The following is a 23,080-nucleotide window of genomic DNA, read 5'->3' as shown; positions in this document are numbered from 1 at the left end:
CAACATATATTCCTAACCTTCTTTGCGGACCCATTTTGGTGCGATATGGCGGTGCTACAGGCATATATACTGCGCATCCAAAAATTCTTAAATGGGATATATTAGGTTCATGACCCAAAACTAATTGCAACAGGGAATATTTATGATAATTTGTCGGTCTGAGACAAACTAGCATTGCTGCATGCAAAATGGCGTGACCCCAAACAGAAGTGGGCAGCCTCGTTTTCAGGAGTAACAGTCTTGCTATCAATTGCAGACGTTTAATTAAAGACTCTGCAAGACCATTTAGAGTGTGAACATGAGCTACATGATGTTCTACTTTTATCCCAATTGATAAGTAATAATAGTTAAATGCTTGGGATGAAAACTCAGCAGCATTATCAAGTCTAATAGACTTAATTGGATTATCGGGAAATTGTGCCCGTAATCGAATTATTTGTGCCATTAATTTTGTAAATGCGAGGTTGTGAGATGACAATAGGCACACATGGGACCATCTAGAAGATGCGTATATTAAAATCATAAAATATCTAAACGACCCACTAGGTGGGTGAATAGGTCCACAAATGTCCCCTTGTATACGTTCCAAAAACGCAGGGGACTCAATTCCAACCTTTGTTGGTGATGGTCTAATAATTAACTTGCCCTGATAACAAGAAGTGCAAGAAAATTCATTATTTAAAAGAATATTTAAATTCTTTAATGAATGCCCATTTGAGTTTTCTATAATTCGTCTCATCATAATTGATGCAGGGTGTCCCAATCGATCATGCCAAAGTACAAAAGTATTGGAATCAGTAACCTTTTGGTTTACGGTAGAATGTGCCTCAATTGCACTAATTCTTGTCCAATACAGGCCACAAGATAAAGATGGGAACTTCTCAATAACCCTCTTTTGGCCAGAGACATTCTTGGTAATGATGAGATATTCAAGATTATTCTCATCTATTGTCTCAATATGATATCCATTTCGACGGATATCTTTAAAACTCAACAAGTTCCTCTTGGACTTGGAGGAAAACATTGCATTCTCTATGATAAGTATTGTTCCCTTAGGCAGAGTTATAGTAGCTCTTCCAGAGCCTTCAATTAAATTACTACTACCAGAAATTGTAGTAACATTTGCCTTACACATACTTAAATGAGAGAAATATTTCTTCTCTTTGAATATTGTATGTGTCGTACATGAATCAATTAAACAAATATTTTTACAATTGAACTTTGATCCAAGTTTGTTTTGTGAGATATCCATATTTGCTTCTCATTGTTTGACATACAAAAGAAATATATGAATAAATATTAGTGTTTTCAGAGAAATAAATTAGGCTTACAGACAATTTGCTTGAACACAAATATTAAAAGTACAGTATATTTTTTTGAACTACTATCGGACTATGTACTAATTTTATGTGTTAATAATATTATAGTACTAGCATTTAATTATACTCCTTTTGGGTGGAGAACAGAAACAATTAAGTTTGATACTACTGGTAAATAATGAAAACTTTGTTCTCTAGTGACCAAACTGTTATTTTAACGAAAGAGACATATTTAAAATAGTTGTACATATTGCCATCTTTTAGTTAGATATGTATGTATAACAGAAATAGATAAGCCACATACGTTAGTTTATGACGTTTAAGTTATCGTCTTCTTATATGGTTGATGTCAAAATAATCACTATACTATCCTTGAAAACTAAGCAACTGAAATGTTATCCCATAAAATTAATACTACTAATTGATAATAATGACTACTACTCATGTAAAAGACTATGATTACATGATATTTATTCACTAACTACAACGAATAGGTAAAGTAAAAATAAAATTAAACTACTCAATCTTCTTTAACCACGGATCCATCACCGATCAAGTGGTCTATTTTTTCATCAGGGCGCTCAAAGAAGTCTGCCGCATCTAAGTGGGTGATGTCAAATTCATTGTCATAGACAAAGTTAGCTTCAGGGCCTTTGTTCTTTAGAGATGCTTGATAAAGCTCAAACAAATATCTTGGTACACAACAAATATTCGCCCAATGGCCTTTTCCACCGCAACGATAACATTCGGTTTCTGAACCATTTGCCTTTGGTTTCTCATCTTTCCCTTTTCACTTTTGGTGGTTATTTTTCTTTGGGGGGTGATTAACACCAGGAAAATTTCTTCCTTGTCCACGACCACGACCACGAATAGGGCCACGGCCTTTTTCACGCTTAGCATAATGGGAATACACCTCATCCACTTCAGGCAATGTTGTAGATCCAGTGGGTCGATTTTCGTGATTTCTCATGAGCAAGTCATTGTTTTGCTCAGCCACAAGGAGAAGAGAAATCAGCTCAGAGTACTTCTTGAAACCTTTCTCTTTGTACTGCTGTTGCAGAACCATATGGGAGGCATGAAATGTTGTAGATGTTTTTTCAAGCATATCATAATCAGTGATAGTATCTCCATAGAGTTTCAATTTAGAAGTAATTCTGAACATTGCAGAATTATATTCAGAAACAGACTTAAAGTCTTTGAGCCTCAGATGCACCCAATCATATCGTGCTTGTGGAAGAGTGACCAACTTTAAGTTGTCATATCTTTCCTTTAAGCCATTCCACAAAACAAGTAGATCTTTATCTGTGAGATATTCTATTTTCAACCCTTCATCAAGGTGATGTCGCAAGAAAATCAAGGCCTTAGCACAGTCTTGGGTGGATGCTTTAGTTTTGTCTTTAATGGCGTCTCCAAGACCCATTGCATCTAAATGGATTTCAGCATCTAACACCCATGTCATATAGTTCTTGCCCGAAATTTCAAGGTAACGAACTTTCTTTTCATAATATCAGTCATAATTAAAAGAGGAGAAAAGTTGTACCTTAATCTTCTTGAGACGGTTGAGTCTCATGCTGATAACGGGTGATAAAACAATAAAAGCAGAAGAACAATATTGCAGAGAAAGAGAGAGAGGAAATTCTTATTGAATTTTGGGATGATTTACAATGGGGTAAGACACCTCTATTTATAGGGGAAAAATGACTTAGCCACAAAGTAAAATTCTCTACAAGATAGACATTCACTCTAAATAAAATTCTATTCATAACACGAGAAGATAAAAAATTATATATGTATATATATATATATGTGTGTGTGTGTGTGTGTGTAAAATTGAGGGAACAGAGAAGGTGACTTGGCACCTCTCTTAGACTAGGATTGCTAGTATCTTTTTTTCTTTTTTTTTTGTCCAAAATTTTGTATTCCTTTCAATGGGCTTTTTTCTATTAATACAATTAATAATACACTTAATATTTATTCTATTATAATTTCTAATGCACGTTACTCTTTTTTAGCAATTACTTAATGTATATCACTCTCTTTATATGATAGACCCTTGTGATTCGGTCCTTTCTCGGATGTGCATAGCGAGAATTTAGTGCATAGGGCTGCCCTTTTATATCACTCTCTTTATAACCTATCATTATTATCACTTTTAAAAACACAATCGCCATTTTAGTGAAAACAAACATATGGCACGGAGGAGTCGTTTTAATATTTTCATTCAATTTGTTTAATAATTTTTATTAATTATCCTATTTATTACATCTCATTATGTCCGTAGAGTTACAAAAAATTCTCCATATCTATTTGTTTTCTCTACGTAACACGCTCTTTTTGGCTCCCTTGAGACTAACTTCTTGTAGCTTTCACCCTCTCTATGATATGAACAACATGAAGAAATGTGAACAACATGACTAATATGTCAGGGCGGTTATTTTTTTCTCTTTTCATTTTTCCCTTTTCACTTCTTTTTTTTTTCCTGTCAAATGTCTTGCTTGATTTCTTCTCTTTTGGTGCATCATACGTTGGATCAGCTAAGGATGCTAATTATAATTTTGCAGTATTTTGTTACTTTTTTATTTCTTAACTTGTATTTTGTTGGTTGAAGAATGAGTTTATTATATCCATCAAAAATAATTATTCTTGAGCATTCTTATTTTCATATTAGTTTGTGTGTTAGCCCTAGGATATGAGGACAACCGCTCAAATGGACATGTATAAATGACAAAATGATCATCCTGTTTTTTGTAGCTAGACATTCTCTTACCAGATTTTAACTTATCTTTCTTCAAAAGAGTCAAATTACGAAAAACTTATCTTCGAACCTGATATATATTATCATGGTAGTTAAGTTCATAAGTTTGACACTCCTTGAAGACCAAAGTTATTTTTTACATTTGCCTTTTTGCTTTTCTAACCATTTGCTTTATTCTGTTTTCCTTTTTATTATCTTCATATTGTTATAGTTGTAATATAGAAGAAAATATAAAGTTGTGAGTAAAATAAAAATTTGTGGCAGGCGCAGATAATAAAAAGGTGCAGTATATGAATAATTATCTCCTCCCTTTTTACAAACTGCCTATGTATCTTAAGGCGGGTTTTTTTGAGTCCATTTTCTTGACTTTATTTCATATGCTTTCTTCTTTTTCTATACTTTGATTGTTAGATTATTTATATCCCAAAAAGATCTTGCGACCATTATAATACGAATAATTTACCGCCAAATAGAAATAAAACATGAAAACTTAATTTCTTGGTTGTCAGATAGCATTGCACCCAGTAAAGCAGTGCGAATCTCTTGCTCGTGCAGAAGTACCGATGAGATTATCGTTCGTCCTTCCTTTGGAACTAATTACGTAAAAATGAATAGGTCTCAAATATATTTGCCAAAAAAATATATGATAAACTATTGCGCAAAAATATTTTTTTTTCTTTCTTCTCTTTTTCTTGTTCTTTTTGATTATGCGCTTCTCCGAAACTTGCCTTTCTCTATGTCTTATTTGGAGAGTTAATTTCTCTATTTATAAGACGAGTGACTAAAATGTCGACATATATGAAAATTATATTGCATGTTTTGTAGGGAATTACGAGGAATTAGATTTGTAAGCATAAAGAAGGGAGCAAAAGTGTTTCTTTTGGAGTAACTGTGGGAGAGAGGGAAAGTCGGTAATAAGGGTTGTTTAGATGATTATAAAATAAGAGGGATTAAGGAATGGTAACAAAAAGAAAACAAAACAAAATAGAAAAAAAAATCATAAAAGGAAAGGGATATAAAAACTTATTTTTTCCCTATTAACCTTCTCCATGAAACAAAATACATTAATTTTTTTTCTTACAAATTCTTTTTTTATTTTAACTTTTTTTTGACAATAAAATATAGTTTACTAAGTTTTAATTCAACTAAAAATATTTATAAATTGATTTTATCAGTATATATAGTTAATTGTTTATTCATATAGTCGATTTTTTTGCCTTTTCTACGTTAACTAAATATATAAATTTAGTGGCATTTTTTTAAAAACTTCACTAGTGTTATAAATATATTATATTATGGATGTTCATTTAGTACTCCGTTGTAAATAAGCTTCTTGAAGAAGCTTATCCATATGGGACTCCACCGTAAATATGTTTATCTATTTAGTACTCTATTGGAAATAAGCTTCCTGAAGAAGCTTATCACTTCGGTACCCGGTTATGGATAAATATTACCCCCGGTAGAAGATTATCCATACCGGGTATAATAAGTTTATCCTTTCAGTACCCAATTATGGATAAATATTACCCCCGGTAGAAGATTATCCATATCGGGTATAATAAGCTTATCCTTTCAGTACCCAGTTATGGATAAACATTACCCCCGGCAGAAGATTATCCATATCGGATATAATAAGCTTATCCTTTCAGTACTCCGTTATGGATAAACATTGCTCTCAGTAGAAGATTATCCATATCTGGTATAGTAGCAACTTACACAACAACTTCCTTTCTTCTATAAATAGAAGAGATTTCAGTTCATTATGTACATCAGTTTGAATTCGAATAATATAACAGTTTCTCTCTATACTTGTCTTTACTTTACAGTCTTTATTTTATAACACGTTATCAGCACGAGACTCTGACATCTCGAGCAAATACTTTGAAAGTATTAGAGGTAAGAACTTTCTTTTCCTAAATAATGTCAAATCTTTCTAAACTTGAATTTGTAGCCCTGGATATATCGGGCAAAAGCTACATGTCTTGGGTGCTTGATGCTGAAATTCATCTTGATGCGATGGGTCTGGCAGACACCATCAAGGATAAAAATCAGGCATCAAACCAAGACCGTGCCAAAGCAATGATATTCCTACGCCATCACCTTGATGAGGGCCTGAAAATGGAATATCTCACTATTAAAGATCCAGTCATACTGTGGAATAATTTGAAAGATAGATATGACCACCTGAAGATGGTCGTTCTTCCACAGGCACGTTATGATTGGACTCATCTAAGGCTACAAGATTTTAAATCTATCAGTGAGTATAATTCTGCTATGTTCAGAATTATTTCCCAATTGAAATTATGTGGTGATAATATTACTGATCATGATATGTTGGAGAAAACTTTCACCACTTTTCATGCCTCGAATATGCTCCTGCAGCAGCAATATCGAGAGATGGGATTTAAAAAGTATTCTGAACTTATCTCACATCTTCTTATAGCAGAGCAACATAATGGGCTATTAATGAAAAATCATGAAAGCCGACCTATTGGTTCTTGTCCATTCCCTGAAGTGAATGAGACGAACTTCCACCAAGCTAAACGTGGAAGAGGTCATGGCCCCAGTCGTGGTCATGGCCGTGGTCGGGGAAGAAACCCCAATCATGGTAATAATAATGCACCAAAGAAGCCTCCTCACCACCAATAGTGGAAAAGGAAGGAACAAAAGCATGAAGCGGTGCAAGCGCCAAATGCAAAAAATGCATGCTATAGATGTGGAGGAAAAGGGCACTGGTCACGTACCTGTCGTACGCCAAAGCACCTGGTTGAGCTTTATCAAGCTCCCTGAAGAAGACAGAGAAAAATGCTAAAGCAAATTTTATTTCTGAAGATAATTTAGACTTCATGCATTTGGATGTAGCTGATTACTTTGCACTCCCAGAAGGAGAAACAAGTCATGTAATCGGTAGTGAATCTGTAGAAATGTAAATATTTTAATTTTTGTTGTTTGTAATAGATAGTATGGTTATGTAATTGTTGTACATAAATAAAAGTTATGCTTTGATAATGATGTTTACTATAATATATTTTATTTATGTTATTTTGAAGAATATGGATAACCCTCAAATTATGTTTGGATCAAAGACAAATCATGAAGATATTTGTGTTATTGATAGTGGAACAACTCATGCCATATTCAACGATCAGAAATACTTTTCTTATTTGCATAAGGAAAAAGCAAATGTTTCAACAATTTCTGGTAATATAAGTTTGATTGAAGGCTCCGGAAGAGCCATAATATTTCTGTCTAAGGGAACAAAACTTATTATAGACAATGCATTGTTCTCCTCCAAGTCCCGAAGAAACTTGTTGAGTTTTATAGATATCCGCCGAAATGGGTATCATGTTGAGACAATAGATGAAATGAACAGGGAATATCTTTGTATTACAAAGAATATTTCTGGCCAGAAATGCATTGTAGAAAAGTTACCAACTTTATCTTCTGGCTTATACTATTCAAAAATTAGTACAATTGAAGCACACTCTATCGTAAACCAGAAGTTTACGGATTCAAATACTTTTGTGCTTTGGCATGGCCGTTTGGGCCATCCCGGATCAATAATGATGAGACGAATTACTGAAAATTCGAGTGGGCATCCATTAAAGAACTTGAAGATTCTTACAAATGACGAATTTTCTTGTGATGCTTGTTATCAAGGAAAAATGATCACTAGACCATCACCAATGAAGGTTGGTATTGAATCCCCTGCCTTTTTAGAGCGTATACATGGGGATATATGTGGACCTATTCACCCACCAAGTGGGTTGTTTAGATATTTTATGGTCCTAATAGATGCATCTTCAAGATGGTCTCATGTGTGCCTACTATCATCTCGCAACCTGGCGTTTGCAAAGCTATTAGCCCAAATAATTCGATTAAGGGCACAATTCCCAGATTATCCTATAAAGGCTATTCGCCTTGATAATGCTGGAGAATTCTCATCTCAAGCTTTTGATGATTATTGTCTATCCGTTGGGATAAAAGTTGAACATCCTGTAGCTTATGTTCATACTCAAAATGGCCTTGCAGAGTCATTTATTAAACGCCTGCACTTGATAGCAAGACCACTACTTATGAAAACAAAATTGCCCACTACTGCTTGGGGCCATGCTATCTTGCATGCAACATCACTTATCTGTCTCAGACCGACACATTATAATAAATATTCTCCGTCACAATTAGTTTTTGGTCATGAACCAAATATTGCCCATCTACGAATTTTCGGATGTGCTGTATATGTGCCAGTAGCACCACCACAACGTAGTAAGATGGGACCACAAAGAAGGATAGGAATATATGTTGGGTTTGAATCACCCTCTATTATTCGCTATCTTGAACCATTGACAGGAGATTTATTTACTGCTCGATTTGCAGATTGTCGGTTTGATGAAACAAATTTTCCACAATTAGGGGGAGAGAAAAAGGAAATCAAAAGAGAAATTGTGTGGAAAATTTCATCATTATCTCACTTTGATCCCCGTACCCCTATATGTAATCAGGAGGTCCAGAAGATCATCCATTTACAGAATATAGCAAATCAAATGCCAGACGCATTTACTGATTTGAAAAGGATAACTAAGTCACATATCCCAGCAGAGAATGTGCCTATCCGAATTGATGTCCCAGTAGGACCATCTACTAGCATGAGAGCTAGTGAACCTAAAGCACGCCTGAAGCGTGGTAGGCCTTTGGGTTCTAAGGATCGAAATCCTCGAAAAAGAAAATCGACAAATGATCAAAACGATACTATGAAGGGATCCCCTGAAGAGACCCAAAATCTGATTAGTTCTGAGATTCCTGAAGAAATCAATGAACCTGAAGCTCATGTGAGTGAGGAACTTTTAATAAGTTCGAACGGTGATGGGATTAATTTAAATCGATTTGAAATAGTGGTGGATAATATTTTTGCATATAATGTTGCACTTAATATTATGCAAGATAGTGAGGATCTTGAACCTCGATCTGTCGAAGAATGTCGACAAAGATCTGATTGGCCAAAATGGCAAGAGGCAATTCAATCGGAATTGAAGTCACTTGCTAAAAGAGAGGTCTTTGGACCAGTAGTCCAAACACCTGCTGGTATAAAACCAGTTGGTCATAAATGGGTTTTTGTGCGAAAAAGGAATGATAAAAATGAAGTTGAAAGATACAAAGCTCGCCTTGTTGCACAAGGATTCTCACAACGACCTGGAGTCGATTTTGATGAAACATATTCACCTGTTATGGATGCCATAACATTTCGATATCTCATCAGTTTAGCACTACATGAAAAGCTTGAAATACATCTAATGGATGTAGTTACAGCTTATCTGTACGGTTCACTTGATAATGAAATTTATATGAAAATCCCTGAAGGATTTAAAATGCCTGAAGCAAAATCTCAGGAAATGTATTCAATCAGATTACAAAGATCTTTGTACGGTTTAAAGCAATCTGGGCGCATGTGGTATAATCGCCTTAGTGAATATTTGCTGAAAGAAGGTTACATAAATGATGTTATTTGTCCATGTATTTTTATAAAGAAAATGACATCAGAATTTGTTATACTTGCTGTTTATGTTGATGACATAAATCTTGTTGGAACTCCAGAAGAGCTCCAAAAGGCAATTGAATATCTTAAGAAAGAATTTGAGATGAAAGATCTTGGAAAGACAAAACTTTGTCTTGGTCTGCAAATTGAACATTTAGCAGACGAGATCTTTATCCATCAATCTGCCTATACAGAAAGGGTCTTAAAACGCTTTTACATGGACAAAGCGCACCCATTGAGTACACCAATGGTTGTTCGATCACTTGAAGTGAATAAGGATTTGTTCCGACCTCCAGAAGAGGACGAGGAACTCTTTGGTCCCAAAGTACCCTATCTCAGTGCAATTGGGGCACTAATGTATCTTGCTAATGCTACAAGGCCTGACATAGCATTTTCTGTTAATATACTAGCAAGATATAGTTCTTCTCCTACACGGAGACATTGGAACGAGATTAAGCATATATTGCGATATTTAAAGGGAACTCTTGATATGGGTTTGTTTTATGCTAACAAAGATAGTGCAGACCTTGTTGGTTATGCAGATGCAGGTTATTTATCTGATCCCCATAAAGCTCGATCTCAAACCGGCTACGTATTTACATATGGAGGTACTATCATATCATGGCGCTCCACAAAGCAATCTATTGTTGCTACTTCTTCAAATCACGCTGAGATAATAGCTATTCATGAAGCAAGTAGGGAATGCGTATGGTTGAGATCAATAATTCATTTTATTCGAGAAAAATGTGGTTTGGAATGTGAGAAAAGACCCACAATTTTATACGAAGACAATGCTGCATGCATAGCCCAATTGAAGGGAGGATTTATAAAAGGAGATAGAACGAAGCACATTTCACCAAAATTATTCTACACACACGATCTTCAGAAAAGTGGTGACATTGATGTGCAACAAATCCGTTCAAGTGATAATCCAGCAGATTTATTCACTAAATCTTTGCCAACTTCAACTTTTGAGAAGATGGTATACAAGATTGGAATGCGGAGACTCAAATATTTGAAACAAGGTTTTCATCAGGGGGAGTAAAATATGCGATGCACTCTTTTTCCCTTACTAAGGTTTTCCTTATAAGTTTTTAATGAGGCACCAAGCAATGCGTCTTACTAAATATGTGTACTCTTTTTCCTTCACTGAGATTTTTTCCCACGTGGTTTTTCCTAGTAAGGTTTTAATGAGGCACATTATCTTTTAATGAACATCCAAGGGGGAGTGTTATAAATATATTATATTATGGATGTTCATTTAGTACTCCATTGTAAATAAGCTTATTGAAGAAGCTTATCCATATGGGACTCCACCGTAAATATGTTTATCTATTTAGTACTCTATTGGAAATAAGCTTCTTGAAGAAGCTTATCATTTCGGTACCCGATTATGGATAAATATTACCCCCGATAGAAGATTATCCATACTGGATATAATAAGCTTATCCTTTCAGTACCCAGTTATGGATAAACAGTACCCCGGTAGAAGATTATCCATACCGGGTATAATAAGCTTATCCTTTCAATACCCAATTATGGATAAACATTACCCCCGGTAGAAGATTATCCATATCGGATATAATAAGCTTATCCTTTCAGTACTCCATTATGGATAAACATTGCTCTCTATAGAAGATTATCCATATCTGATATAGTAACAGCTTACACAACAACTTCCTTTCTTCTGTAAATAGAAGAGATTTCAGTTCATTATGTACATCAGTTTGAATTCGAATAATATAACAGTTTCTCTCTATACTTGTCTTTACTTTACTGTCTTTATTTTATAACACCTAGTTTCTATATTTCTATAGTAAAAATGGATAAATTTGGACTTTTCCTATCAAACAATAAGCTTCAATTTTGCAATTTAACCCCTGCAGAAAAAAGCCAAGGTGTAGGTTCCTCTCCATCTCAAAAGCCCCCTAAAATCTTCTTTCTTAACAAATTTATACGTACATAAATACAGATGCACACATTTGCACCAAATCTCATCAGCAAAAAACTCTCTTATCTTCCATTTTCCCTTTTCTCCTTTTATTTCTATCTAAATTCTCGATTTATCTTCGATCCTTCAATAATCGAATTTCACTGTTAGATTCTCAGTCTACACTTTCAATCCGATTTTTTCACACTCTTTTAATCGGATTGATATTATTAAACTTAGATTCATTTCTACTTTATTCATAAAAAATTATCTAATTCTCGATCTATAATCATTCGGAAAAAATCGATTATTAATCGCGCTATAGAGATTTGAGGAGAGGATGTTTATTAGAAATTGAGGAGAAAATGCCTGGGTTAGCGCAGAAAAATGATGAGGAATACGTGAATGAAACGGTGGCGTTTAATGCGTCGAGTAAATCAATTTCGAGTAATGTCGGCTTCTGGTCAAAGCACAGTGAGGATGTCAGCTATAATCAGCTTCAGAAGGTAGTAATTTAATTGGATTAGTTTCTTATTGGTTAAACTTCTGAATATATTTGTTGCATTTTATTGTTTTCTTTGGGTGAATTTTGAATTAGTATTTAATTGTTCTATGCAATTTTAACTAAATGCGATTAAATTAGCTACTTGCTTGTTCGTTAGCAGGTTTTACGTGCTAATGAGGTACTATTTATTGTGACTATTTGACTGGACACAGAGTTTTGATGTTAATTTGATTTGTATAGCATAGTGTAATTGAAGAAAATTTTAAGAGTAGTAATAGAAAATATTAAGTTCCCCTATGTGCGGGTCCATGGAAGGGCCTGGCTATGTTGGGTCTATCGTACGCAATCTTACCTTACATTTTTGCTAGAGGCTGTTTTCATGGCTTGAACGTGTGACCTCCTGGTCACATGGCTACAACTCTTGCCAATGCGCCAAGGGTCCCCTTTGTTTAATGAATGTGAAAGTTGTATAAAAATGGAACTGCATCAAACAATTTTCAAGTGTCCCAAAATGGAAAGAACGTCACTATTATATAAGTTGGATGGAATAAAAAGATAGGGAAATTCTTCGAATTAATTACAACTGTATCAGATATGCTTTCATGAAACCAGTGTTGTGAAGAGCGTGAAGCGAGAAAAAGCGACAACCCCCATTTCACTTAAAGCGAGAAGCGAGAAGCGAAGCGCTCGCTTTTTTTGAAGTGAAGCGGAATTTAAAAAAAAAAAATTAAAATAAATACTGCATAGAGGAAGGGCAGTAATTCTCTGTTAAAAACTGGGAAGAGAAAGAAGAACCCAAATTGGCATCAATTCTGAGAAAGAACCGAAGGTTAAGAAAAAAATTCGCTAGCATTTCGCTACTATTTGGACATTTAAACAGTGAAAGAAGAAGAAGGAGGAGGAGGAGGAAAATCAGAACATACCTTCCAGTGCCTTTGCTTTAAAACCTTAGTCGACCCTAGTCGCATTTGTTCGTTTAATGAAAGACCAGACATCTCGTTTTTAATAAAATAGGGCTGGGTCTGTTTTAAAACACGGAAGCGGTCGCTTCCTTCGCATCGCATCGCTTTCCCGCTTCTCGCTTTTTTGTGGGAAGCGGTCGCCTTTCTATACCTGAGTCGCTTCACCCTACTGAAGCGTGCACCTTCTCGCTCCGCTTCGCACTTTCTCGCTCCGCTTCGCACTTTCTCGCTCCGCTTCGCACTTTCTCGCTCCGCTTCGCTTCTCGCTTAAAGCGAGAAAGCGGGCGCTTTTTTAAACATTGCATGAAACTATCATCAGTTACGTACCAATCTGCAATAAAATTAGTTATTAACTTGAAAATATTCTTTAACATTGGTTAACCATGAGACACTAACAATTTCTTGCGAGCCTTCCTTGTCTCTATTGCCCCTCTTACTTGATTAGTGCTGGTCGATACGCACTCAAGTAGTCGTTAGAATTCAAAGTGATGATTAGTCAGGATGCAACACCGACAAGTTTGCAGAAATGCTCCTTTATGAATGAACTGCTATGTAGTATTTGTTCGGATAACTTGGTTGCCTTAAGCCTCCACCATTTTGGTTTAATGGTAAGGATGCAGTACGAGATGTGTGGATTGAGCGCACGTCACAAGTTTGAGCCTTGCGTTTACACAAAGCTGGTATTGAAGTGGAGCAGGTTAGAAGGCTGGGCCCATACTCCCCTAGTCCCCTCGAGTTTCGAACATGTGAGAGTTGCGTTGGTTAACTCACAGCTCACAGGGGATTTTTCGCTTATGCAAGAAAAAAAAATTTGGTTACCTTAAACTTCATTCCATTTTCATTTTATTTTATTTTTGGTATATCTTAATTTTATTTTACTATAGTTTTAGTTGCTTGAATATCAAACAGGAGGATTATTTGGTTATAATAGCTAATAAATGCTAAAGGTTTCTTGGTTGTATTGTAGTTCTGGAGTGAGCTATCACCACAAGCTCGGCAGAAGCTTCTAAGGATTGATAAGCAAACCCTCTTTGAGCAAGCTCGTAAGAACATGTACTGTTCTAGATGCAATGGGTTACTTCTTGAAGGTTTTTTCCAAATTGTCATGTATGCAAAGTCTTTGCAGCAGGAGGGCGCAGGTGCTCACCGTCCATGCAGCAGAGTAGGAGCGTTGAAGAATCATTGTGATGGAGAGTTGTGTGCGACAACAGGGTCTGAGTATGTTGTTCAAGATCCAGCTGTACATCCTTGGGGAGGTCTAACCACAACACGAGATGGGATGCTTACTTTGTTGGACTGTTATCTATATACCAAATCCCTGAAGGGACTTCAAAATGTAAAATTGTTTTAGGTCATAAATGTTTTTCATATCTTTTGTCTTTCGTTTTCTGACCTTCCCTTTATATCAGGTGTTTGACAGTGCACGTGCAAGGGAACGAGAGAGAGAATTGCTTTATCCTGATGCATGTGGTGGAGGTGCTAGGGGTTGGATAAGCCAGGCGATGGCAACTTATGGCAGAGGGCATGGAACAAGAGAAACATGTGCTCTTCATACTACCAGACTTTCTGTAGACACTTTGGTAGACTTTTGGACTGCCCTTGGCGAAGAGACACGTCAGTCTCTTCTGAAAATGAAGGAAGAGGACTTTATTGAAAGGCTCATGTACCGGTGCGTATAAGGACCTTTCTTCAGTTTGCTCTCCTTACTTACTGCTACCCCCTCTTTCCGTCTCACCCATTAAATGTAATCCAGACATTAGATGCGCGGAATGGGCAATTGTAGTTAACTCTGGAATTGCAAGTTTAGTTGAGGGGTTCCATTATTTTGAAGTCTCATCCTATGAAGAACAAAGGTCTGTAGATCAGGTGGCTTCTGGATTTGTACTGTTCAAACTCTGGTCTTAGCAATTGGCTTCTTTAAGTTAAGAAGCCATACAGACTAACTGGAGCAACAACAACAACAACAACTATGCCTTAGTCCCAAACAAGTTGGGTGGGCGATATGAATCCTCATTTCTTTCTTTAAGCTCAACTCATATCCTCATCATTACCAAAATAAAATAAAAAGCGATGGAGTTTCACTTTAAGAAATAAATTGTCTTAAAAGGTGAATGATTGGTATTAAATGTAGAGAAGTTTATAAAAGATCAATTTCACTTGCTTGAAAAAGATAGATCTTGCACTCCAGTCAATAGCACATGGAGTCCTTTCTCCTGAGTCCTGATAATTTCTACCAGATTAGAGAATTCCAGAGCTGGAGTAAGATAGCTCCAATAAGTTCCATGTTTTGGGGTTTTATCAACAAAAGCTACCTAGATGAAAGAATGCACCTGTTTTGAATATGTTCAGGGTGATATATGCAGTTTTGGCACCTTGATTGAAAGTGTCAGGCTCCACCTTTATAATCCTTCCCTTGTCAAAGTGAATGATGTACATGAAGATTCTGAATTTTTCCCAGCTCTTTGTTGAAAAATAAATAAGAAAATCAGTTGTAAAGCTGCCTGAAGTTATGCTTATCAAGGACTTTCTTCTTGGCACTGGAAAGCTGTTCTCATGACTATCTTAATGATGGTCCTCCAATACATATGGTGAAGGACTATTGGCACAGTAATTAGCCTTCCATTAAGCTTCATATATGCACTACATCTTGTCTTGCTTTGAGGTTGTTTATTTTCTGTACAGAATTTGGGAATGTAACCAGATTAATAAAAAGATGGCTCCGGATTATTTTCTGGCCCAAGTTTGAGGATTTATGCATTTGGCAGCCAAATATGCGTTCATTTGCTTGATGCCTGTGGGTAAATGTCCAGATCTTCAATTTTCATGAGCCCACATATACTAATATGCCATGGGTTAAATTTTAGTATGAAGTACAATGGTACCAGATACCTTGTCTTCTCTCTATGTCATTGTGATTTGGAGAAGTAATTGCATCATAAATGAGGTAGTGGGAACTGGGAAGGTTCAAAATCTGCCAACGCATAAGTTCTGTGTCATTGCTAGTGGATCTTTTTTGTTACTGTAGGTGTTTGGTAGCGGGTGTTCTTTGCAATTTGGGGTTCAGGAATTGATAAGATGATTTTTGGCTGTGATAAAATTACTGACATCTTACTGTTGCCAATGAAGAATGGTGGAATTGTAGATAATATATGGTAAAACTGTAAGTTTCTTTGACTTCATCCTTATGGTTTGAAAAAGTGAGGTTGGCTCGGTCTAGAAGCCCGCTAGAGCAATGGTGTAATGTGCGAAAGCTGAGCCATTTAGTTTCTGACTTGAAGCATCATCAAATCAATGTTTGCCTTTTTTTATATCCCGTAGTTAGTATATTCTTTAAGGGACTTAATATCGGCTATACTATGAGCATTTGATTTTACCTTTTATCATGGTAGAAGTTGAAGTTCACACAAAAGTCAGGTTGCAGAGTGGTATTATGCTCTAGGAAAAATCTAGACGTGACATCTTTATTTTTGCCTGCTCTATGTTAGCAAGTTAATATGCACTTTGCAGGTTGTCTTTTGGTTTCTGGGCTGCTGTGAATATATGAATCAAAATCTGTTGCAATGTCTCTAGTGTACTTTAAGGCAATTCCATGAGATGATTTACTTACTGTCAAAGTTTGTTGCTCATCACAGGTTTGATAGCAAGAGGTTTTGTAGAGATTGTAGAAGGAATGTAATCCGTGAATTCAAGGAGCTGAAGGAATTGAAACGCATGCGCAGGGAACCTCATTGCAGTAGTTGGTTTTGTGTTGCTGATGCAGCATTCCAGTATGAGGTGTGATCAATTCTTCAAGTTCATCTTTTTCATTGCTCATGTGGTGTGCAAAGTAGAACCAGAAGCACAGCTAAATTAGTGCCTAATCTCATTTTTGCATGCATATCTTATAGGGGACTGATGTTAGGATTTTTCTACCGCTTTAATTTTTGGATTACCTGATTTGGCTCTTTCGACCCTGTCAATTTTTACATTCATGAATTATTAGTAAATGTTACCATTATGGTTAATAGTTCTTTCTGCATTTATATCATTGGTGGTATTTCAGTTGTTAAAAAAAGGACTCGAGAGTGAAACACTGCTCCCAACTTCTTTCCCCTTCCACTACACTAGAGACATTTCGACAGATTTTGATTCATATATTCAGCAGCCCGGAAACCAAAAGACAGCCTGCAAAGCGTATATTAACTTGCTAACATAGAACATGCAAAAATAAAGATGTCACGTCTAGATTTTTCCTATAACATAATACCACACTACAAGCTGAACTTTTGTGTGAACTTCAACTTCCAACATGATAAAAGGTAGAATCAAATGCTCATAGTATAGCTGATATTAAGTCCCTTAAAGAATATACTGTCTATGATATAAAAAATGAAACATTGGTCCCAACTCCCCCCTTCCACTACACTACTCCTGCTACCCACCAATGTGGAATTAAAAGAGAGCTAATAACAAAAGACCTAAGAATACTAATGCTACCGATCTAACCACTCCCTGAGCTTAGTGCATATAAAGTGAACGCGAGAGTGGAGGTTTGGAGACAGCCCTTGGAGTCTAAAGGTTTCAAATTGAGTAGGACCAAGGCATAATACTTGGAGTGCAAGTTCAGTGACGGGACCAATGAAGCGGACGTGGACGCGAGGCTTGATGCACAAGTCATCCCTAAGAGAGATAGTTTCAAGTATCTTGGGTCTATTATCCAAGGAAATGGGGAGATTGACGAGGATGTTGCACATCGTATTGGGTGTGGTGGTGGGTGAAATGGAGGCTCGCATCCGGTGTTTTATGTGATAAGAATGTGCCACCTAAACTTAAAGGTAAGTTCTACAGAGTGGTTGTTAGACCACTATTTTGTACGGGGCAAAGTATTGGCCAGTTAAGAACTCCCATGTCCAGAAGATGAAAGTAGCAGAAACGAGGATGTTGAGATGGATGTGGGGGTATATTAGGGTTGATAAAATTAGGAATGAAGATATTCGGGCTAGGGTAGCAGTGGCCCAGTTGGAGGACACGTTGCGGGAAGCGAGCTTTAGATGGTTTTGGTATGTGAAGATGAGAAGCGCAGATGCCCCAGTAAGGAGGTGTGAGAGGTTGATCTTGGTGGGTCTTCGAAGAGGTAGATGTAGGCCAAACAAATATTGGGGAGAGGTGATTAGGCAGGATATAGCGTTGCTTCAGCTTACCGAGCTTACCGAGGACATGACCCTTGATAGGAACGTATGGACTTCGAGAATTAAGGTAGAAGAGTAGTTAGTCGAGAATGTTTCTTGCCATATACCAGTAGTAGTGGTAGTGTGAGTCTTGAATTCTGTTATTGTTAGATTTCTATCACTACGTGATGTTCCTTTTGCTTTGTTTTCTTATTATTTGTTGTTGTTACTGCTTTCTTTTCATCTTTCCTTGAGCAGAGGGTCTATTGGAAGTCTCTCTACCTTCAAGGTGGGGGTAAGGTCTGCGTACACACTACCCTCCCCAAATCCCACTTGTGGGATTATTCTGAGTTTTTTGTTGTTGTTGTTGACTGTTGTTATAATGCACCAAGATTAATGCCATTTACTCTCTTATTTTCAGGTTTCTCACGACACAATCTTAGCTGATTGGCATCAGACGTTCATTGATACCTTTGGGGCATATCATCACTTTGAGTGGGCAGTTGGAAGTGGAGAAGGAAAATGTGATATATTGGACTATGAAAATGTTGGCTTGAGTGGAAGAGTTCAAGTCAGTGGTCTAGACTTGAGTGGTCTCAATGCCTGCTATATCACTCTACGGGCATGGAAGCTGGATGGTAGATGTACTGAACTTTCTGTCAAAGCACATGCATTGAAGGGGCAACAATGTGTACATTGCAGGCTTGTAGTTGGGGATGGTTTTGTTACAATGACAAGAGGGGAAAGCGTTAGAAGGTTCTTTGAGCATGCTGAAGAGGCTGAAGAAGAAGAGGTTGTCAAGTTTGTGAAGCTTATTAACCATGCCTCTGTCTCTACTGTATTGTCTATAATTGCTACCTTTGATGCTACGATATTCTTTATATCAGAAATTCTCACCTTATGGTTGTTGCTTGATGATTTCTTTTCAGGATGAGGACTCAATGGACAAGGATGGAAATGAACTGGATGGTGAATGCCCTCGTCCTCAAAAACATGCAAAGAGTCCTGAGCTTGCTCGGGAATTTCTTCTAGATGCTGCAACTGTAATTTTTAAAGAGCAGGCAAGTCTCTCCTTTGCTTCTTTATTGTCAAGTCATTAATCAGGTGCTTTAGTCAACTGTCAAGCTGCTCTAAGAGCAGCTTTACTTTGATCCTTTTGACTTTTCAACTTATTTATGTTGTTATTATTATTAAAAAAATACTTATTTTGCTTTGTTGAATGCCTCTTAAGCAATAGAGAGGTTTATAGTCTACTAGATAAGCAGACCAGAAATCTCTTTGAATTCTAGCTACTTCCTGACAATATCTTTTGGCCAGTACCGCTACCTAACTGAAGTAATAGAATTAATTTCAATCATAAACCTCTATGACTCCTTAAGTAGAGGTTGACTGTTCTATTTAAACTCATGACTGGGCAGTACTCCAAAACTTTTTTCTCCACGGAATCTGCTTGCAGGGGGTTTGAGGTGAGTAAGGGGTGCATTGGGTATAAGTTTATCCAGGATTTTGGATTTTACTCTGCTTTGCATTGGGTATAAGTTTATCCAGGATTTTGGATTTTACTCTGCTTAATGAAGTTAATAACTTTGGAAAGCCAATCTTTGCTTGGAAGGTCTCCTCTTCTTGGACTTGGACTTTCTAAAAGTTGGGAGACCTAAAACAATGCAATGTAGTAGCTTTATCTCTTTTAAAATCCTACACTTGTCTTGCAAGTCCTGCTCTTCATTCCTTCTGTGTTGGGGATTTGCTGTGATATGCTTTACAATTAAATGAAGCTGCCTTGGAAAGTTGAAATTCATTGTAGGACTGAGACTTTCTTAGGCAATTGGGTTGCAGTTTTTGGTCATTGTGGTGCTCGAAAGTGTTTTGACACTTAAAAATATTTGCAGGTTGAAAAGGCTTTTAGAGAAGGAACTGCACGGCAAAATGCACATAGTATATTTGTATGTCTTGCGTTGAAGTTGCTGGAGGAACGCATTCATGTTGCCTGCAAGGAAATTGTTACTTTGGAAAAGCAGGTATAAAAGTTATGATTCTGGTTTAAGAAGTTCTACTTCTTGTGAGATCATTATGCCGTTTTTTAAGAGGTATAGTTCTGAGTCTTAGATAATCTGTTCAGATGAAACTTCTTGAGGAAGAAGAGAAGGAAAAGCGTGAAGAAGAAGAACGCAGGGAGAGGAGGAGGATAAAAGAAAAGGAAAAGAAACTGCGGAGGAAGGAGAGATTAAGAGAAAAAGAAAAGGATAGAGAGAAGAAAAGTTGCGACTCAAACCATAGTAATTTTGCCCTTGATAGTGTTCAAAAGGATGAATCATCACCTAACGACGATGAGGAATCTAATCTGATGAGCTATACAGACTCAGTAAGTGAAGCTGGTGAGGTTATTTTATCCAGCCCTTTATCCCCCAATGATGAAGATGATCTGCTTTTGGATGGATATAATCACCCAAATATGCAAATCCACTCTGATGATTATCTTGAGGAATTCAATATGGATGACGGCTCATCTGCAACTGGTCATGTGGGACAGTATGGGAGTTTGAAATTTCGAAAAGAATTCAAACCAGATTCAAGCCTGAAATGGTTCGATGGACGGCAGTTTACTATTGTTTCAGGCACTGGAGATGCAGTGAGCAAATATGATCCAAGACGTCGCTGTGATAACGTTGAAGCTTCAAGAAGTACCGACAGGTTAAATAAGCAATTAAGAAATAGTGCTGCAAAATCCAGCATGAAAGATGGTGCCTCCAAGTTCACTGAGAAATTTAATTGTTTCAATAACAGGATGTATGATCGATACGACTCCTCAGCTTGCAGCTGTAACCAACACATTGACTACAGAGCAAAGTTGTATCCAAACTCCAGAGGAATCGGGAACAACAAACCTGTGAGTAAGTCAGGATCCGAATCAGATATCTCCAAGCCCTACTATGGAAACAAATATAATCAAGTTGAATATGTGCGTGAAAATTGTGTCAGACCCAAAAGCAAAATGGCTATACGTAATAATCTGTCCAGCAGAGATTCATCTGTTCCTAAGAAAGTATGGGAACCAATGGAATTGCAAAAGAAATATCCACGGAGCAGCTCTGACTCTGATGTTACCTTGAGATCTTCAACCTTCCAGATTGAGAGCACTGGAATTGGTAAGCATCCTGAGCCTTCTATTTCTAATGACTTGGGGGTATCCAGTACTCTTCAGATAAATGAAGAAAAGGGAATACAAGAATTAAGAAACTCTAGTTCCGAAACAAAAAGCAATTGCGCAAGTGGTTTTCACTTAGAAGATAAATCACTTCGTTATGTGAAACAAGTGGCTGAAGATGATGAAGTTGAATCATGTCTGATACCGAGGTCTTCATCTCAGAGGACTTTGAGTTTATCACAAAGCAGCTCTTCTAATTCTGATAATTGCTCATCCTGCCTTAGTGAAGGAGACAGTACTACATCCTTTTCAAATCCTCATAATTCAGAATCATCATCAACGTCAGATTCAGAAGATTGCAGCCAAAACTCTAAAGGAAGAGAAACTTCTGAAATTATGCCGAATGGTTTTTCTGAATGTTACGATGTTGCGCAAGGAAAAAGGAATGCTACTGATAGAGGTGAGGATGTCAGTTGCCTGACACCAGATTCTGCAGGAACAACTGCTGTTGGAGGTTTCCCTACCACAGTTGCTTCAAAAAATGCAAATGTTAATGGAAATCTTGGCATGCGACCTCATTCCTTGCTTCCATCAATCCCCAGTCAAGGCACACACTTCCCAAGGTTTCAAGCTCCTGCAACGGATTACTATTATCAAACTCCACCTTCTTGGGCGACTGCTCCTGCAAATGGGTTCATGCCATTTCCTCATCCAAGCCATTATGTATTTGCTAGTCCATTTACATATGGTCTAAATGGGAATACCCATTTTGTGCAGTATGGTGCACAGCATCTAATCCCTCCTCCTGTTAACCCTGGTCACTTGCCTGCTTTTCAGGCAGTTGCTCCATCCAATGACAATTGCACCAAGGAAAATGCCAAGGTTTCCACTGTAGGTAGGTTCAAAGATGCCCATCATGAAGCTAATGTGCAGAGGATGGCTGCAGTAGGACAGCACCCAATGGAGAAATCAACAACTGTTGGAGCTGGTGAAAATGACAAGTCAGGAAAATCAGGCTTCTCTCTTTTCTCTTTCACACCCGATCCTTTTTCTTTAAAAGAAGGGATGGTGAGGAACATTTCTTCAAATTTGACGGCCAATCACGTTGAGGGTGATAGTGGCTGCAATAAGAAGGAACCCATTGAAGAGTACAACCCATTTGCAAATCGAATCGAGTTTTCCTTTTCTGATATAGTTAGATAGAGAGAGGGTGGCTTCTTGCCCAAGATTTAAGTTTCTATTCTCAGCTGAGTGATGGAAGTTTGAGTACTTGTAATTTTGGTACACAATAATCCACCTCAGGAAATTTTTTACCATGTTGTCATGATTGCTTTTTATGGTTTGAATGTTATTTTAGAAAATTGTTTTTACCTTATGCAGGGAGAGTAAAGGTTGAGAGGATGCCATGTATTTCAAGTTTTCTTGACGGAATGAGTATTTGTCTTTACAGATTATTGTGGTATTTGGTTGGCAGGATATCCTTTATATTTAGAATCACAAACCAGGAATTATGTTATTTAGTAACTTACGAAAAGATTGCGTAGATTGGTTATTTGTTTACTTGGAGTTTGAGCACTCTTTCATTCCTTTAGGATTCAAGACCAAAAAAATTGTTCAATTGTCACGACCCAAAACTTAGCCTGTCATGATGGCGTCTAACGTGGTACTAGGCAAGCCGACGCTTCAAAATACTTCCAATGCTTCTAAATGAAAAATAAAATAACACAGGTTTAAATCATCAAACTCTCAAAAACTGGGTAGAAGTTCAAAACCCAAATATAGAA

General features: G+C 36.9%; 2 protein-coding genes across 7 annotated transcripts; one reads left to right on the top strand and one right to left on the bottom strand.

Moving 5' to 3' along the window:
* Window positions 1-2,109: 2,109 nt before the first annotated feature.
* LOC138883270 (uncharacterized) lies at window positions 2,110-2,889 on the bottom strand. The gene is made up of 2 exons (XM_070163949.1): window positions 2,860-2,889; window positions 2,110-2,586 (listed from the first exon to the last, which is right to left on the bottom strand). The coding sequence occupies exons 1-2, from the start codon at window positions 2,887-2,889 to the stop codon at window positions 2,110-2,112; spliced, it is 507 nt and encodes a 168-aa protein (XP_070020050.1).
* An 8,629-nt stretch (window positions 2,890-11,518) lies between these two features.
* Window positions 11,519-22,750, top strand: LOC104235195 (uncharacterized). 6 transcript variants are annotated; one of them, XM_009788904.2, is made up of 9 exons: window positions 11,519-12,043; window positions 13,972-14,340; window positions 14,414-14,673; window positions 16,637-16,778; window positions 18,573-18,944; window positions 19,081-19,212; window positions 20,041-20,169; window positions 20,271-20,842; window positions 20,936-22,750. In XM_009788904.2, the coding sequence occupies exons 1-9, from the start codon at window positions 11,903-11,905 to the stop codon at window positions 22,497-22,499; spliced, it is 3,681 nt and encodes a 1,226-aa protein (XP_009787206.1). In that variant the 5' UTR covers window positions 11,519-11,902; the 3' UTR covers window positions 22,500-22,750. The 6 variants fall into 6 exon arrangements, with proteins under 6 accessions (XP_009787206.1, XP_009787205.1, XP_070021714.1 ...); XM_009788903.2 differs by having other exon boundaries at window positions 20,271-22,750; XM_070165613.1 differs by lacking the exon at window positions 11,519-12,043 and having other exon boundaries at window positions 13,970-14,057; window positions 14,134-14,340; window positions 20,271-22,750.
* Window positions 22,751-23,080: the final 330 nt, after the last annotated feature.

This window comes from Nicotiana sylvestris, chromosome 12 (genome assembly GCF_000393655.2).
Source record: "Nicotiana sylvestris chromosome 12, ASM39365v2, whole genome shotgun sequence".
Taxonomy (NCBI): Eukaryota; Viridiplantae; Streptophyta; class Magnoliopsida; order Solanales; family Solanaceae; genus Nicotiana; species Nicotiana sylvestris.
This window is presented reverse-complemented; position numbering and strand designations above follow the sequence as displayed.

Bases quoted from the DNA above. Each gene is read 5' to 3' on its own strand.
- LOC138883270 (XM_070163949.1), bottom strand. From the start codon at position 2,889: ATGAGACTCAACCGTCTCAAGAAGATTAAG. The intron at 2,587-2,859 runs GTACAACTTTTC...AATGGCTTAAAG, and splicing joins ACCGTCTCAAGAAGATTAAG to GAAAGATATGACAACTTAAA.
- LOC104235195 (XM_009788903.2), top strand. From the start codon at position 11,903: ATGCCTGGGTTAGCGCAGAAAAATGATGAGGAATACGTGAATGAAACG. The intron at 12,044-13,971 runs GTAGTAATTTAA...GTTGTATTGTAG, and splicing joins GCTATAATCAGCTTCAGAAG to TTCTGGAGTGAGCTATCACC. The intron at 19,213-20,040 runs GCAAGTCTCTCC...AAATATTTGCAG, and splicing joins CTGTAATTTTTAAAGAGCAG to GTTGAAAAGGCTTTTAGAGA.